The sequence below is a fragment of the Lactuca saligna genome, chromosome 7 (assembly GCF_052625555.1).
Source record: "Lactuca saligna cultivar CGN05327 chromosome 7, ASM5262555v1, whole genome shotgun sequence".
NCBI lineage: Eukaryota > Viridiplantae > Streptophyta > Magnoliopsida > Asterales > Asteraceae > Lactuca > Lactuca saligna.
In genome coordinates this window covers 49,877,250-49,891,702 of record NC_136423.1, presented here as the reverse complement: position 1 = coordinate 49,891,702, position 14,453 = coordinate 49,877,250, and the positions used below count along the sequence as shown (strand labels likewise).

The 14,453-nt window shown below is 37.5% G+C and overlaps 1 protein-coding gene across 1 annotated transcript; it reads left to right on the top strand.

Moving 5' to 3' along the window:
• Positions 1-11,870: 11,870 nt before the first annotated feature.
• On the top strand, positions 11,871-13,568 carry OEP37 (chloroplast outer envelope protein 37). Its single transcript, XM_078965389.1, has 6 exons — positions 11,871-12,310; positions 12,461-12,547; positions 12,691-12,870; positions 12,955-13,049; positions 13,139-13,259; positions 13,346-13,568. Exons 1-6 carry the CDS (start codon positions 11,969-11,971, stop codon positions 13,475-13,477), a joined length of 957 nt encoding a protein of 318 aa, XP_078821515.1. The 5' UTR covers positions 11,871-11,968; the 3' UTR covers positions 13,478-13,568.
• Positions 13,569-14,453: the final 885 nt, after the last annotated feature.

Here is a 14,453-nt window from a genome sequence, read left to right as displayed (position 1 = left end):
TTCTATGGGAAAATGGTTATTTTGAAAAGCTTAAATTTTATGAAAATTTTGGGACATTACAAGTTGGTATAAGAGCCATGGTTTAAGTGAATTGGAGGAACACTCATATGAATCCAGTCTCAAACTGAGGTAAAGGATTTTCAAAATGATTTTTTTAAAATGGCTTTCAAAATACTTAAGGAGGATGTGATGTGTACGATTAGCCGGAACCAGTAAGTAGACCCCAAAATACCATATTGTTATTTGATAGGCTAGAGATCTTCAGGAATGGTATGATATAATTACCTGATTATGTGTCTTAGTTCCTATAGAGTTCCCTTGTGTGGCTATTGTGTGACTCTTTCGCGTGTGAACTGGCTATTGAGTAGATACGCTAAGTCTGATGCTACATGGTTTACAGGATCTTAGGCTGAGGGGTGGGATCCTGCTTCGCAACTCTTTTCTAAGTCCAATCGTTGTGGAATTGAATCTTTTAGCCTAAAATTGTTTAAATTTTGGGGGATATGATTGTATTCATGTGATAGTTGTTTGGCACCAATGGAGAGTCATGTGGAAAACGTGGTATGGTGACTCGCATGGGGTCTATCGGCCAGTCGCGTTATTAGATGAGGTAGTGGTGCTTTCCCTTGTATGGGCGCGGTTGATAGTGGGTCGGCATGAGGAAGGATTAGCCACTCTTGAGAGAGTGAGGGTAGGACGAAGATGCGTGCGAGATGTTAGGAGTCTAAGATTGAGGATTTCATAGGGGGATTCATCAGATCTTATTGCAATTTAGTGTTAGTCGGCTCCTCTGAATGAATGTTGTTTGCTTTGTTCTTTGTGGAACTCATGAGTGATGTTAGTTATCCTTTAAGTGAATATGTTAAGTCACATGTGAAAAAGGTTGGATAATATCATAGTGGCAGATTTGACCCTGTTGCTTAGCTCTTGTCTGAGTCTAACCGTTGTAGGGACGAGTTTGATACTCGAAGGATTATCTGAGCTATATTGCATGTGATTGTATTCATGGGATGGCTAATTGACATTGTGAGGATTTCTTCAGCAGCTGATGATAGAGAAGTGTGGAACCCTAAGATAGCCTAGGGAGTCCTTTAGTATGGTTGTATTGCTGTTGAGCAGGTTTCAGGAATATTTTGCGACTTGGTCATAGAGGACCCGAGATAATTCTTGAGGAAAGTATGGATAGGTGTGGAAGGTAGTATTGGGCCTATACTACTGAAAGCATAGGATCCATAGTCGATTCAAGGAAGATTTCGGGGAATCTAAGGGTTGGTCAAGGAAGATAGCATTGTTGGATACCGTGGTTCGAGGTAGTAGTTCCGTATATGTCAATCTTTTGGCTTGGGTTGCTCAGGTGAGGATGGGTTTTGTGCCTGTTCAAGCCCTGTGGCGAAATTGATGCGGGTTCAGTGGTTCAGACCCAGATGAGTATGTTGATTGGAAGTCTCAAGGGTTTTGTTAGAGGTCGTGCCTCAAGCCTCGAGATGCGGGGAGGAAACAGTTGATATGATCAGCTTGGAAACGGTATCTGGGATTTAAGTTGTCGGATTATCGTATGTATTGAATCCATAGGTGTATGTTGGATCATAAATCGATAGTTGCCTATGCTTTGTAAGTGGTTATTATGGGAAAGTCTGAGGTTTTTAATTGTATTTCAGGTCCCTTGTGGGGTTTGTTTGATCCGTACCTAGAGGACCATTCTGCAGGTGATATTCGTTTCATGGTCAGGTATGGTTGTACCTAGAAAGGCTGCTTGGGTTATGTTTTGGTTTCACCACCAATACGCAGTGGTTCGAGTTCTAAGCGGGGGAGAATTAGGATTCTTAAGTTGAATGCCAATCATTGAGGGTTCTGTCAGTCCACTGCTTGGTTTGCTACTTTCAGATTTGTTGGACAGATGTTGGTTGGTGAACCATTTTCAGAAGCAGGTGTGTTCAGCTTGAAGTGGGTCATGGTTTCTCTAGTTTAGGTGTCAAGGTATTCGAGACCATTGGTCGTTGAGTTTTTTATTCAATGGGAGTTCTCCAAAGGATTTATGTGGTGCCAGTTAAAGGTCAAGGAATGCATCAGCTACCCTCTTGTTCTGTATATTCTATGTTCCTTCAATCTTCAAGTGTGTTTACCATCGGTGGTAGAGTGGGAGCTTGGTTCATGGTAGTCTTAGATTTTTGTGGCCTTCAGGATCATCTTGGAAGTTTTCTCGAGCTAATGGTGGAGTCCGTTCAGTCTCAATCAAGGATGGGATCTTGTTTTGATCGATCATGAAGATGTTTTCTATTTTGATTAAGATGGAATTAGGGCTTTTGGTTCAAATTATGTGCATGGTTCCTTGGGTTTTTAGCTCGTGAATTTGACCGAGAAGGAAACCTTTATCCTATTCGTGGATTGTGTACGACTCTATTTTCGTAAAGCTTTGCTTGGTAGCTGTTTTGTGGTGCTTATTTGGCATAGTAAGGGAGTTGTCTAGGTCCCTTCAAGGTGATGGAATGAGGTGGGTATCTTTAGGACCATAGTGTTGGGCCAATGATACGAGGATGGCAGTATCGGTAGGTTATCGGGAGCATTCCAGTCATAGGTTGTAGGCCTAGTGATCATGATGGTTCATTCTTCTGCTAGTAGTGCTTTTAGTGTTGACGCATTGATAGGGGTCGGGCGAGTCGGAAATCTTTTGGTTGGATAAGGGAATCCGTAAGGATTGAGGGAAGTATCAGTCAGGTATCAAAAAGTCTCGACAAGTTGTACGCATTATAAATCCAGTTGTTCGCAGGCTGTTGTTGGATTTGTGATTCCTATGTTGGAATTTGTTTATGATGTCGTAAGTCATAAGTTCTTGGTGATTATATCGAGTGGGTGCCTAGGTGGGGGTGCACCGGTGCCGGTAAGGGTTGTTGAGATTTTAGGTTCATCATATGGTTCAGTTTTGGGTTAAGTTCGCGGTTAGTGTGTTTTTGAGGATCATTCTTCATGGTTCTGGTAATACCCCAGTTTAGGACTGGGGGTAGATTCAAGGGATGGTTCTACCATTGTGAAGATCGGGAAAGTGATGAGGCTTCAGGCTCATGGCAACAGTGTATCAGTCCGACAGTTAAGGAAGTCACTATTTTGTATCTCATTGTGTTCATGGAATCGTTATCATCAGGAGTTGAATAGATATTTCGATGGATAAGTGTCATGCCTTTTTGACTCAACAACTGGGCAGGAATCCAGTATTGCAGATAGTTACAGATAAGTTGGGACCAGGGAGGTCTCGGGCCATTTGGAAAGTAGATAAGAGATTGTATGATGTTTCGGGAAAAATTAGTGATTTGAGGATTCGTGTATGTAGAGTAGCTTGTTGATCGAAAGTGTTAAGTCACTTGCAGTTGGATTAAATAATCTCAAAGTAACTGATTTGGCCCTGTTGCGTAGCTCTCGTTTGAGTCTAACCATTGCAGGAATGAATCTTCTACCCGAAGGATTATTCGAGCCTTCTGTCAGGTATAAGTATTCTGAAGCTAGTTATGGTTAGTGGCTTTGTTCTCATAGGTTGCATTGAGATAATCAGGGTTGGAAGTATTATGGTTGATCAGTTATTTGATGAGGTTTTGGTATGGTAATTTTGCAGTATAGGCGGTCTGTCAGGGGGACAGACCATTATAGATTTCAGATCTCGGAAAAGAAGAAGTGGTTTTTTGTATGAAAGCAAGGATTTATCGTTTAGTGGGTTTGGAGAATTTTTCTTGTTTGGGTTCAGTTGCCTTGGGAAGGACATTGAATGCTCAATGTGATGGTTGTGTCCCTCAGGATGTCGGGTGTTAGCATTTGTTGGGATCAGGATGGGTAGTCGGTTGTTGGTGGGAGTTATATACCCAAGTTTTACCAAGGTCATAGTGCTCCCAAGGCTTCACCTTGTAAGGGTGACATCGGATTCAGGAAGTGGGGCTATGGGCCCAGGTATATCAGTCCTTTAAGGGTTCGACCCGGGTGGGCAAGATTATGTATCGTGTAGGGTTGTTGTGGGAGCCCGTAGAAGTGGCATGTGAGCAGTATTCGGAATGGTTGCTACAACAAACTTCAAGGACGAGGTCTAGTTTAAGTGGGGGAGATTTGTAACATCTCGAGAATTATAAGGTTCATATTTCACGCATGGGCTTGGTCTAATTAACTGTGGAGGTTTTTTAAACCTAGAACCTTTAATTGCTAGCTTGGTGTTGGAGGTAATGATCGAATGCGGGGATTTCATATCTTGAACACTCAACGTTCAGTGCATTAAGTTGGACGTGGAGGCCAAGTCGAACGCGGGGCGTTCTAGGGAGAAATGCATGGTGTCTGCCGTTTGCACTCAAAAACCCTAAGTGTACACTATTTAAACAACTTAAGACCGAAGGCTCTTCATTCTTTCAGCCTCCATTGTACCTTAAGCCTGATTTCGAAACCCTAACCCTAATTATGAGTGTGTAGGCTTAGAAGACCATCTTTGAGTGTATTTTGGTATTCTTGAAGGAGAGTGATCACCTTGGAGTCTCATTGATCAAGGAAGAGCTTTTTGATCCAGGGTCTCCAGCTTATTTGCAAGTCTCAGAAGGTATAAAGTTTCTATCTTGCTATCTTATAGATTAAAATCTAGATTAGGGCTTGTTTTGTGCTTCTTAAGACCATGTGGAAGCTCTTTGGGAGTTTGAGCCACTCTAAAAGCCTAGGATTGCAAATCCACACATTTCTGAGTTGTTAGGGTCATAAAAATGGTAACTTGATGGTTGTGGACAAGCCATTCAAAGGTTTTGGGTATTGACTTATGGATTGGAAGCTTTAATGGATGTTTGGGTCCTTTTTGGGCCATGAAAAGGTGCCAAGATGATAACTTTATGGCTTAAGACTTTGATAGGAAGCTATTTTGAAGATATAAACTTTGGACTTAAGGTGTTAAGACATGAATGTAATTTTTGGTCCTTGGTCGGGAACGCATCGCATTCATTTTGGGAACGCCGTGTGTTCTGGCATAAAGTCACGATCAGCGGTCAGGATATGAACGCCCAGCATTCGGTCTAACAGTGGGCTTCTTAGGCTTGTTCATATTGGGCTTTGGACTTGGATTGGAGTTTTTGCGTGTTGGGATTTTCGGTCAGAGGGTTCTTAGAGTTTTGGACTTTTGTTTGGACATGTCTAGTTGGGCTACAATTTTATTTTGGGCCTTGGTGGGACCAATGGTTAAAGACTTTAGCAGGCCCAATGGGCTTGGACCTTTGGGCCATTGAATAATTATTTTGGACCAGGAATTGTTGGGCTTTTGGGTAAGGCCCATATGGGGTTGGGCCCAATTTGGAAAATTGGGCCATTAATGGGCTTTTATGGATCTTATAGCTTTAGGCCTTGTTAGTTTTGGGCTTAGGCCTTGGTTATGAGTTTTGATGGGCTGAGGGTAAAATGGTCATTTTACCCCAAGGTTGGTTTATGGATCATGGTTTGTAATTCAATTGCTAATTGGATGTTGTTTTGGTAACTGTTGGTTTGGGAAATCGTCAGGGCAGCAGCTAGGGATTTAGTGTAGTAAGCTTCAGCATTCGAGGTGAGTTATTCTCACTGTACTTATGGGTCGAAGGCACCAATACCGAACCTATTGGATTGTTATCCTGGTTTATCTTATGATTGAGTGATGTTATGATCTGTTAGATTGGTATCCTGGTAAATAGGATGTTGCTATGTTGTTATGATCTGCTAGATCGGTATCCTGGTATATAGCATGATGCATGCTTAGTGATCTGTTAGATCTACCTGTTATCTATTCTGGCTATATGTTTCTGGTAGCATGTGTTAATGTAGTATGGTTGGGTTGAGACTGTGCTGCTTTGTGCTACCAGTCAACAAACCCTGTAATATTTATATCGGTATGCTATATGCCTGCTTATCTTTTATGTGTATGTCGACATGTGTGTGTGTGGTCAAGTTGAGGAAGTCCTACTTTGTGCTGAAGACCAATAGACACAGGGCGTCCCTAAAAGATTGAAGGCCTTGCAAGGCAGACCAGTCAGGCCGAAGGCTCATCGAGCAGTCCGGATAGGCTCTAAGCCCTGCGAGGCGGTCCAATCATGCCGAAGGATTGGGGGCAGTCCGGATATGCTGTAGGCCTTATGAGGCGGTCCAGTCATGTCGAAGGCTCAGAAATGGTCCAGACAGGTTGAAGGCCCGATGAGGCGGACCAGACATGCTGAAGTCTCTATATGCATGTTGTTATTTGTATATGTTATCTGTTTGGGTGTTGGTACTTTGGGGGAACTCACTAAACTTCGTGTTTATGTTTTTGGTTTATGGTTTCAGGTACTTTAGTGGATCGTGGTAAAGTGAAGTCGTGATCGTACACATCCTCATGTTTTGGACTTATAATTTCTAGGAAATTATGACAATGTGAATGTTTTGAAAGCTATGTTGAAAGAGATTCTGATTTTTAAGTAATGTTTTGAGAATAACGGTTTTTGTAAACACTTCTATAGGAAAAGGGTTGTTTTGAAAAGTTTAAATTTTATGAAATTTTCAGGACGTTACATGCAAGGTTACAATAAAAAATAAAATGGACAATTTAATACCTTACGGTTCTAAAACATGAAAATAATGATCATCAATGTTGTTGTTGAAGCACAAGACCCAGACCAATTTGATACACACAAATCTCTGTGCCTTCATTTCCTAATCCTAATGTTTGGATGGACGAAAATTTGCCAAAGAGCTTTTAGTGTTGTCACTACACATTAAAATGACAAGTTTATCATGAGTATTCGACTTTTTTTTCCCAACTCATGTAAATACAAATCTCTAAATAAAAACTCCTCCAGAGACATAGAAGCAAAGCAATTTACCTTCATCAGGACAAATAGATTGATTATCTGCAAAAGCAAGCAACAAACTCACGACCCAAACAAATTTGAACCATAAACACATACACACAGTTAAATACACAGCACACACATATATTGTTAGAGAGATTTTATAAAGAGAACTACCACGGTGGTGCGATTGTGTGAAGATACAGATCTATTATTAAAACTCTGTCAGAAGAAAACAAAAAGCTAGATAAGTGTGACAACATGAAATTTTTTGCTTTGAAAGCTCAGTCAGTTAACTCAACTCAGTGATAGACTCACTCCTGCTATCATTTAGCATAATTTGAAGCCTGTTTGAGTGCTCTTAGCCTAGTACACAAAAGGAATGAGTGCTAGGAAGTACCAGTTAGAACCACTAAACAATGATCAAGCCTAAATAACCAACACCATGAGTTCACGACCACCACATTGGAGTTTACGGCCGTAAACTCCATGTGGGCCGTAAACTCACCCTATATATTCAAGTGTTGGCCATTTCTTTCATTTCTTTCTTCCCTTGGCCGATTTTCCCCCATTCTCTCTCAACTATCATCCAACTTTCACCTTAGATCTTTAAAAGTGTAAGTGTTCTACCCCTTGATCAGTTGATACATCTTATTAACTAACTTCATACATTGATTTCATCCATGAAAATCATGTTTGTTTAGATCTTCAAGTTTCACCAAGAACACCAAGAACACACACTAGTGTTCTTGGCCAAGATCGACCATTTCAAGCCTTTATATTATAAGTGCTCTTCCCTAAACTTAATATCTAGTCAGAACACTTGATTAAGAGCCTTTAAACATCATAAAACTCAACATCAAAGAGAGTTTACGGCCCTGGGTTTACACCCTGGCCATAAACCCTCAAAAGGGTGATGTTTTGAGTCCTAAACACCTCTAGACCCTTGCCAACCCTTAGAACATTTGAACCCTTGAAACTATTTACCTTTAAGGACCAAAAAGATACCATTTAGAGAGTTTACAGCCAGGAGTAAACTCCCTTAGGCCGTAAACTCCTCAACACTCTCCAATGAGTGGGTCTTTCTCATCCTCTAGTAGAGCAAAAGTCCCTCAAGCTTCCCTAGCCTTCAAACCCACACTTATACATGTTTGACCATGATTTTACGGCCGTAAACTCCCTTTGGCCGTAAACCCATGGTAGTAAACTCATGTTAGAGTCATTCCACACTCCTTAGTCCAATCACATGTGATTCCAACACTTGGTCAAAGTGTTTCCTAGTCCCGTGAGGTGTTTCCTTGCCTTTGATTACCTCTAAACCCTATATTTATGTCAATATATGTCATTTAGGACTTGTTAAGTCTCGAGACATCATTCGTGGAGCTTCTCATCCTTACACGCATACCCGTTTGAATCACCCACATTAGGTAAGTTCATACCCCCGTAATGAATCTTTTGAACTGTTTCAAATGCTTTTAAGGGGGGGGGGGGGGATTCAAGTTGAACACAATTTATACTTGTGTAATTGTTTGTTAAACATCTTTTAAAGGGATTACTTATGTCTTTTATAAGTAATCAAAACATTTCAAAATCTCTTTTAAAGTTATGTTACTTTTTAGTTTAACAAAACTCAATTTTTAAAGTACAAGCATAACTTGGTAGTAAATTGAGTCTTTTCAAAAACAGTTCAAGTAGAATACTAGTAAAATATAATGGGTATAGTTTAGGGGTTCAGTTCATACTAGATAAAATACACGATAACAGAAAGAACATACTAAGATACTATAACAAGAGAAGATACTAAGGTACTAAAACAGAACGAACACGCTAATTTGCTATAGCATGACACTATTACAGGATCTAACTATACCAATGAATCACTAATGCATTGTTCTAAACAAAAGGTGATATAATTTTAATGTGGATGTTCACGATGCAACCATCAGTTTGCCCAGTCGTGTTTGGTTCCCAGAATCTTTGGACAAGAAGAGCGTATAGTATGGGAACTAGCCATCACTTTATGACCTTAATAAAACAATTATGTTTTAAGATAATTAGTACGATCAGTGTGTCATTTATAAGACAACTGAGTACTTATATTTTCCCATTACTTTCATAAAGTGACAATTCCACTTGAAAGTTAATGTAACTATTTTCGAGTCAATATAGTTATAAACTAGGGAAAAGCTTACATTTTTACAAGCGACAAACGGAATAGTCGGGCCTAGTACATTCAGTAGAAAGGGACCAGAATCCTAACCTTATGATTCCTTAATGTATACATCAATATATATATATATATATATATATATATATATATATATATATATATATATATATATATATATATATATATATATTAATAATAACTAATAGGTAATAAGATGTGTGCTTTCTGCTTCATTTCCTGTTCCTTGTTTGGTTGTGGGCTTAGAGTGGATTCACCCAGCCTATTATCCATTTAATATTATATATATATATATATATATATATATATATATATATATATATATATATATATATATATATATATGTTCCGTATACATTAAGTCATCATAAGGGGTACCAGGTATGGGTCAGGTCATAGGACACTAATTCGATGCATAGTTTTCTAATATAAAACATACTTTTCAAACAGAACTAGAAACTTAACAGTAAAGGGTTTAATCCATTTTATTAAATCATCCTCTTAAAGGACCTTAAGTAGTTAACTCTACAATACCTTAGTTTATACATCCAATGTTATATATAATTAATATTCAATAGATAGTTGGATGCGTGCATTCCGCTTCATTTCCTGTTCCTTGTTTGGTTGTGGGCTTACGACATATTCAGGCAATTAACTATCCGTTCGATATTAGATTATATATAACTAGTATAAACTAAGTGATTATAAAAGGAACCACTACGGTCACTATTTTATTATAAGAAATAAGGGTTTTCTTAAAGAATCTTTTCATAAATTATAAAGGAACTATTACAGTTAACTCCGTGAGTACCAAGGGAATACACCAGGGGTATATACAACAAGGATCTAACAACCAATGAGATATGTGTCATCCGCCTCATTTCCCTGTTCTTTGTTTGGTTTTAGGCTTAGGACAGATACACACAGTTGATTGCTTGTTTAATTTGAGTTTTATATAACTTGTATCCATTTAGTGCTCATAGAAAGAATTGTAGAGTCATTTTTCTTATCTTTCATCAAAGTAGGAAATATGGGATTTTTTTGGAGGAATAGGCGAACTTTTCTAAACATAACTTACAACTTACTACATTTCCAAATACATTTTACAACAACTTTCTACAACTCACTTACCTCACTAAATTCTTATGAACTCACTAGCTTAATTGCTGATAAACTCTTTCAAATAACTTGTATTCTCAGGGAACTAGTAAACAAGTACTCGCGTTAGAAATTCAGAAGATGGAGCAGTATAGCTCCAAGTCTTGTTATGTTATTTGATTATGAATTCTATGTTTTGTGAACATACACATTGTAAACACTTTCTTTCTAATGAAATGGTTGTTCATTACTTTGCTTACTATGATGCATATCTTGTGATACTAAACATGACGTCCTCCACCCCCGAACGTTTCTGCCGTTCTGGTTTTGAGGTGTGACAATAAGAAAGAGGGGTTCAAGAAGAGAAGGAGTCAGTGGTGGTTTGTGCTCGTTGGTAAGGGGCGACTATTGGTGAAGATGGGTTTCATGTACAGTGGTGCAAGGTGACATTGAACTTTCTGAAGTAACTAATGGAGGATGCGGCGATGATAGTGACGATGAGAATGTAGGACTTGTCTGGTGTGATGTGGCGGAGATGGCAACATAGGTGGCTAGGGTTTACAGACGGTATCGATAAGTCATAAAGGTCTTGAGAGAAACGATGGTAGCATCTATAACCGGTGATAGAGAGATGGAAATTTGTTTTCAAATTATCAACCAAAAAACCATAAATATGTCATTCGAGTTCAATTCCACACGAAGTTGATTAAATCTAAGCAATTCAAGAGCCATGATTTTTAGGGCTTATAGATGGATGATATGGTGCCAATGGTGAGTGCGAAAGGTTGGTATGTGCATCGATGGGTACCTGATTGAGATGGTGCACAGGCGATGGAGCAGGTGGTGATTAACGATAAGAAAACTTCATTTAGGAGATTGAATTTATCGATGATGACATCGTCGCTTCTAACATTACACCGGTAGAGGAAGCGGTCAAGAAAGCATCGTCTGCTTTTTGAAAAAGGATCGACATATTCCCCTTTCACTCTCTCGTATGTCTCCGATGCAGCGGAAAGAAAACCCTAAATAGGAGAAGATTTAACAATTTACTGCGCAAAAGAACTGACCCAAAATCGATGGTGAAGTTCAGTCGAATAAAGCGATGGAGATGAGGATTCCAGTAGTTGAGTAGTTGAGGCAATGACCCCCGTTGAGTTACATGTAACTTGATGAACAATATCGGAGTCAGGTACTGTTTATAAGGGAACATAATATATATATATATATATATATATATATATATATATATATATATATATATATATATAATGTATCATTTTTGTTAAATCTTAATATAAATTTTTTGTGTTAATCATACATATGGTAACCAAAAAACCAAAAAATAAAAATAAAATCAAAATAGAAATGAACCAAAAAAACTCCAAAATTGAACTAAAAAAGACAAATGCTATGACACCGGACCAGAAATGATCAAAACCATCCCAAAAACACCTATCAAAAATAAAAGTCTGCCTAAGCACTATCTAGGACTGATCCGAAGAAATATGTAATTGTTCAAAACTTATGTCAAAAGAACATGACAATTTCTCGATTAACCAGTAAGACCGAGACTAATACCGTTCAAGACTATCCTATTATTATACAAGTTTCATTAAAGATGTGCATTTTCATTAGGTATCTATTTAAATTAAACATATTTTATTTCAACTTTTTAAGATCCATTTAAACAAATATTATAAAAATAAAAAAGTGGTTCTAAATTCAACCATAAAATATGACTTTAGTTAAATAAAACAAAATAAAAACAAAATTATAATATACACATATATTTTGTTAAGTCGATTTTTCTCTTCCACCCTTTGAAGTGATAACATATAACCAGCGTCAATTCCAAGTACGCCGGCAAAACAATCGGATAACGGAGATGGTAGAATCAGTATCACCGCCTTCCGCCACCGATTCTCTTCAACCACAAACCTCCGCTTCCCACCGGTTCTTGCAGCGACCACCAGTCAGATTCACAACCGAATTCGATAGCGACACATCTCTTTTCTTCAACAAGCTATCCTGCAAGCTGTTCGACAATCTTGCCAAATTCAAGCTCTGCTTCCAAAACAACAACAAAGGACATGTCTCTAACCCTCAGTTAACCTTCACCACTAAACACCTAACCTGTCAGTACGACCTCGAAGAACACAATGCTCTTCTCAACAGCTCTCTCGAGATTGCGCCTGGTTTACAGCTCACTGCTGTTCACGATGTTAAGGTATTTCCTTCGTCCCTAAATCTTATCATTCAAGATCTTATTCAGTTATTCAGTTATTCTTCCCTAAATACATATCTGATATGTTGATTTCATTTCCCCCTTTTGTATATGTCATCTTCAAGCGATTGTTAATGTTATGTACTGATTCAGGCGCAAGTAGGACAAATGACAATGGTTGCTGATCTTGCTCCTTCTTACACACTCCAATTGACTTCTCCTCTTCCATCTGCTGGTTTGGTGAGTGTGTATCTATCATGCCCTACTTTTATCCAGCAAACCCTAGGTTGTTGATCTTATAGATCTCTGTTCGAAATTTCAACCCTAAATTCCCCCTCTTTTGCATCATTCTACTGATCTTCTTTTACTTTCTTTATGTTCAGCCAAAAGCAACTTTAAGATTTCCCTATGGTGAAGTGTCATTAGAAGAGAACGAGGATCATGAAGAGGAGGATGCAGCTCCAAAGTTGTCAGTTAGTGGAATTTTCAAAGGTCAAGTTCTTAATGGAATCTGCAATGCTCAATATGGAGATGATAATTTGAATCTAAGATACTCCTACAAGGTGTTCATCTTGTTTTCTCATCTTTTCTTAACCTTAATGATACACAAAATCAAGTTAATAATTTTATGAGTTCTTTTATTATAGGATGAAGAAACAACATTCATCCCAACCATTTCTCTCCCTTCAAATGCTTTATCCTTCTCCTTCAAGCGTCGTTTTACTCCTTCTGATAAGTTAAGGTGAGCCAAAAATACTTAATTTTACAAAAAAAAAAAAAAAAGATTACTTGTTAAGTTGTTAGTTTTTAAAGATTTGTATATATTTTCAGCTACTTATATAACTTTGATACGAATTACTGGAGTGCTGTTTATAAACACACGGTTGGAAAGGAGTATAAAGTCAAAGCTGGTTATGACTCAGAAGTGCGATTAGGTTGGGCATCTTTGTGGGTAAGTCTCATTTTAATTTAATTCCTCATTATCTTTTTATTTACCTTATTTATTTATTTATTTATTTATTGTGATTATGTTTGTAGGTTGGGGATGAAGATGGGAAAGCAAAAACAGCACCAATGAAGATGAAGGTGCAGATGATGCTGCAAGTGCCACAAGATGATGTGAAGTCATCAGCATTGATGTTTCGTGTGAAGAAGAGGTGGGACATTTGAATCAAATGTCATGTGTTGTTTGTTTGTATTTTTGTTTAGATATGTTTAAAGGAAATTTCAAAGCTAGTGAAATGTACTTTTTTTTTTGATACATTTGTTTAAATGGAACAGAAATGAAACTTGAGTAGATAAAAAACTTTTAAAAAAATGTTTGAGGTATGTAGATCGTACACTTGTGAAACTTGATTACTATTAAGTTACATTTTCTTAAACTATTTAGCTCAAATTTCGAGCTTAAACATTTGGTGTTCGAATCATATTTTGGGTATAAACAACTTCAATAAGTAGTTAAAATAAGCAAATCCGAGTTAATTGAGTTGTAGTGTAGGATTAAGATTTACCCAAGATGTGGATTGAATCCGAGTTTTTTTGCCCCATTGTTTTCATCATCAAATTTGCTAGTTACGATAATTTTCAAACGACTTATATTTTGCTTTTGTAAATTTAGATGTTTTAAATACACACTTAATTTGACAAGATACTTCAATACAATCGGTAGGAATATACATAACAACATTAATTACTAATTTAAAAAAAAAAATTATTTTATTTTATTTAGTTATTATTATTATTTTGGTACTCTAGAAACTAGTAAGGGAATTTTGTTTATTCCTCCATCATTCGAGGCTAATTTTTTATGAAGTTTATTTGGATATAAAAGAAAAATGGTGTACAAAGGTTAGCTTGCCATGTGGATTGGGTCATGCAGTTTTTCATCGATGTGGCAATGGATTTTTTTTAGAATTTTTTGTTTGTTTGATCTATTTTTTCTTGTCTTCACTTTGTTGAAGAAGATCATTTGTATTTTCTTTGATAAGTCAACTGGAAAATCTATCGCATAAGCAATCATCGAAACTCGAAGTTAAACCCCCGAAAATAGTTTCAAAATATTTCAAGATCAATAATTTCAATAGTTCAAGAATTCAAAAAGTCAATAAAGGGAGATAGTTCAAAGTTAAAATAAGTGGTCAATAAG

Excerpts from the sequence above, each read along its gene's own strand:
- OEP37 (XM_078965389.1), top strand. The coding sequence starts at position 11,969 with ATGGTAGAATCAGTATCACCGCCTTCCGCCACCGATTCTCTTCAACCA. Across the intron at positions 12,871-12,954 it reads ATCTAAGATACTCCTACAAG|GATGAAGAAACAACATTCAT; the intron begins GTGTTCATCTTG and ends CTTTTATTATAG. Across the intron at positions 13,260-13,345 it reads TAGGTTGGGCATCTTTGTGG|GTTGGGGATGAAGATGGGAA; the intron begins GTAAGTCTCATT and ends TTATGTTTGTAG.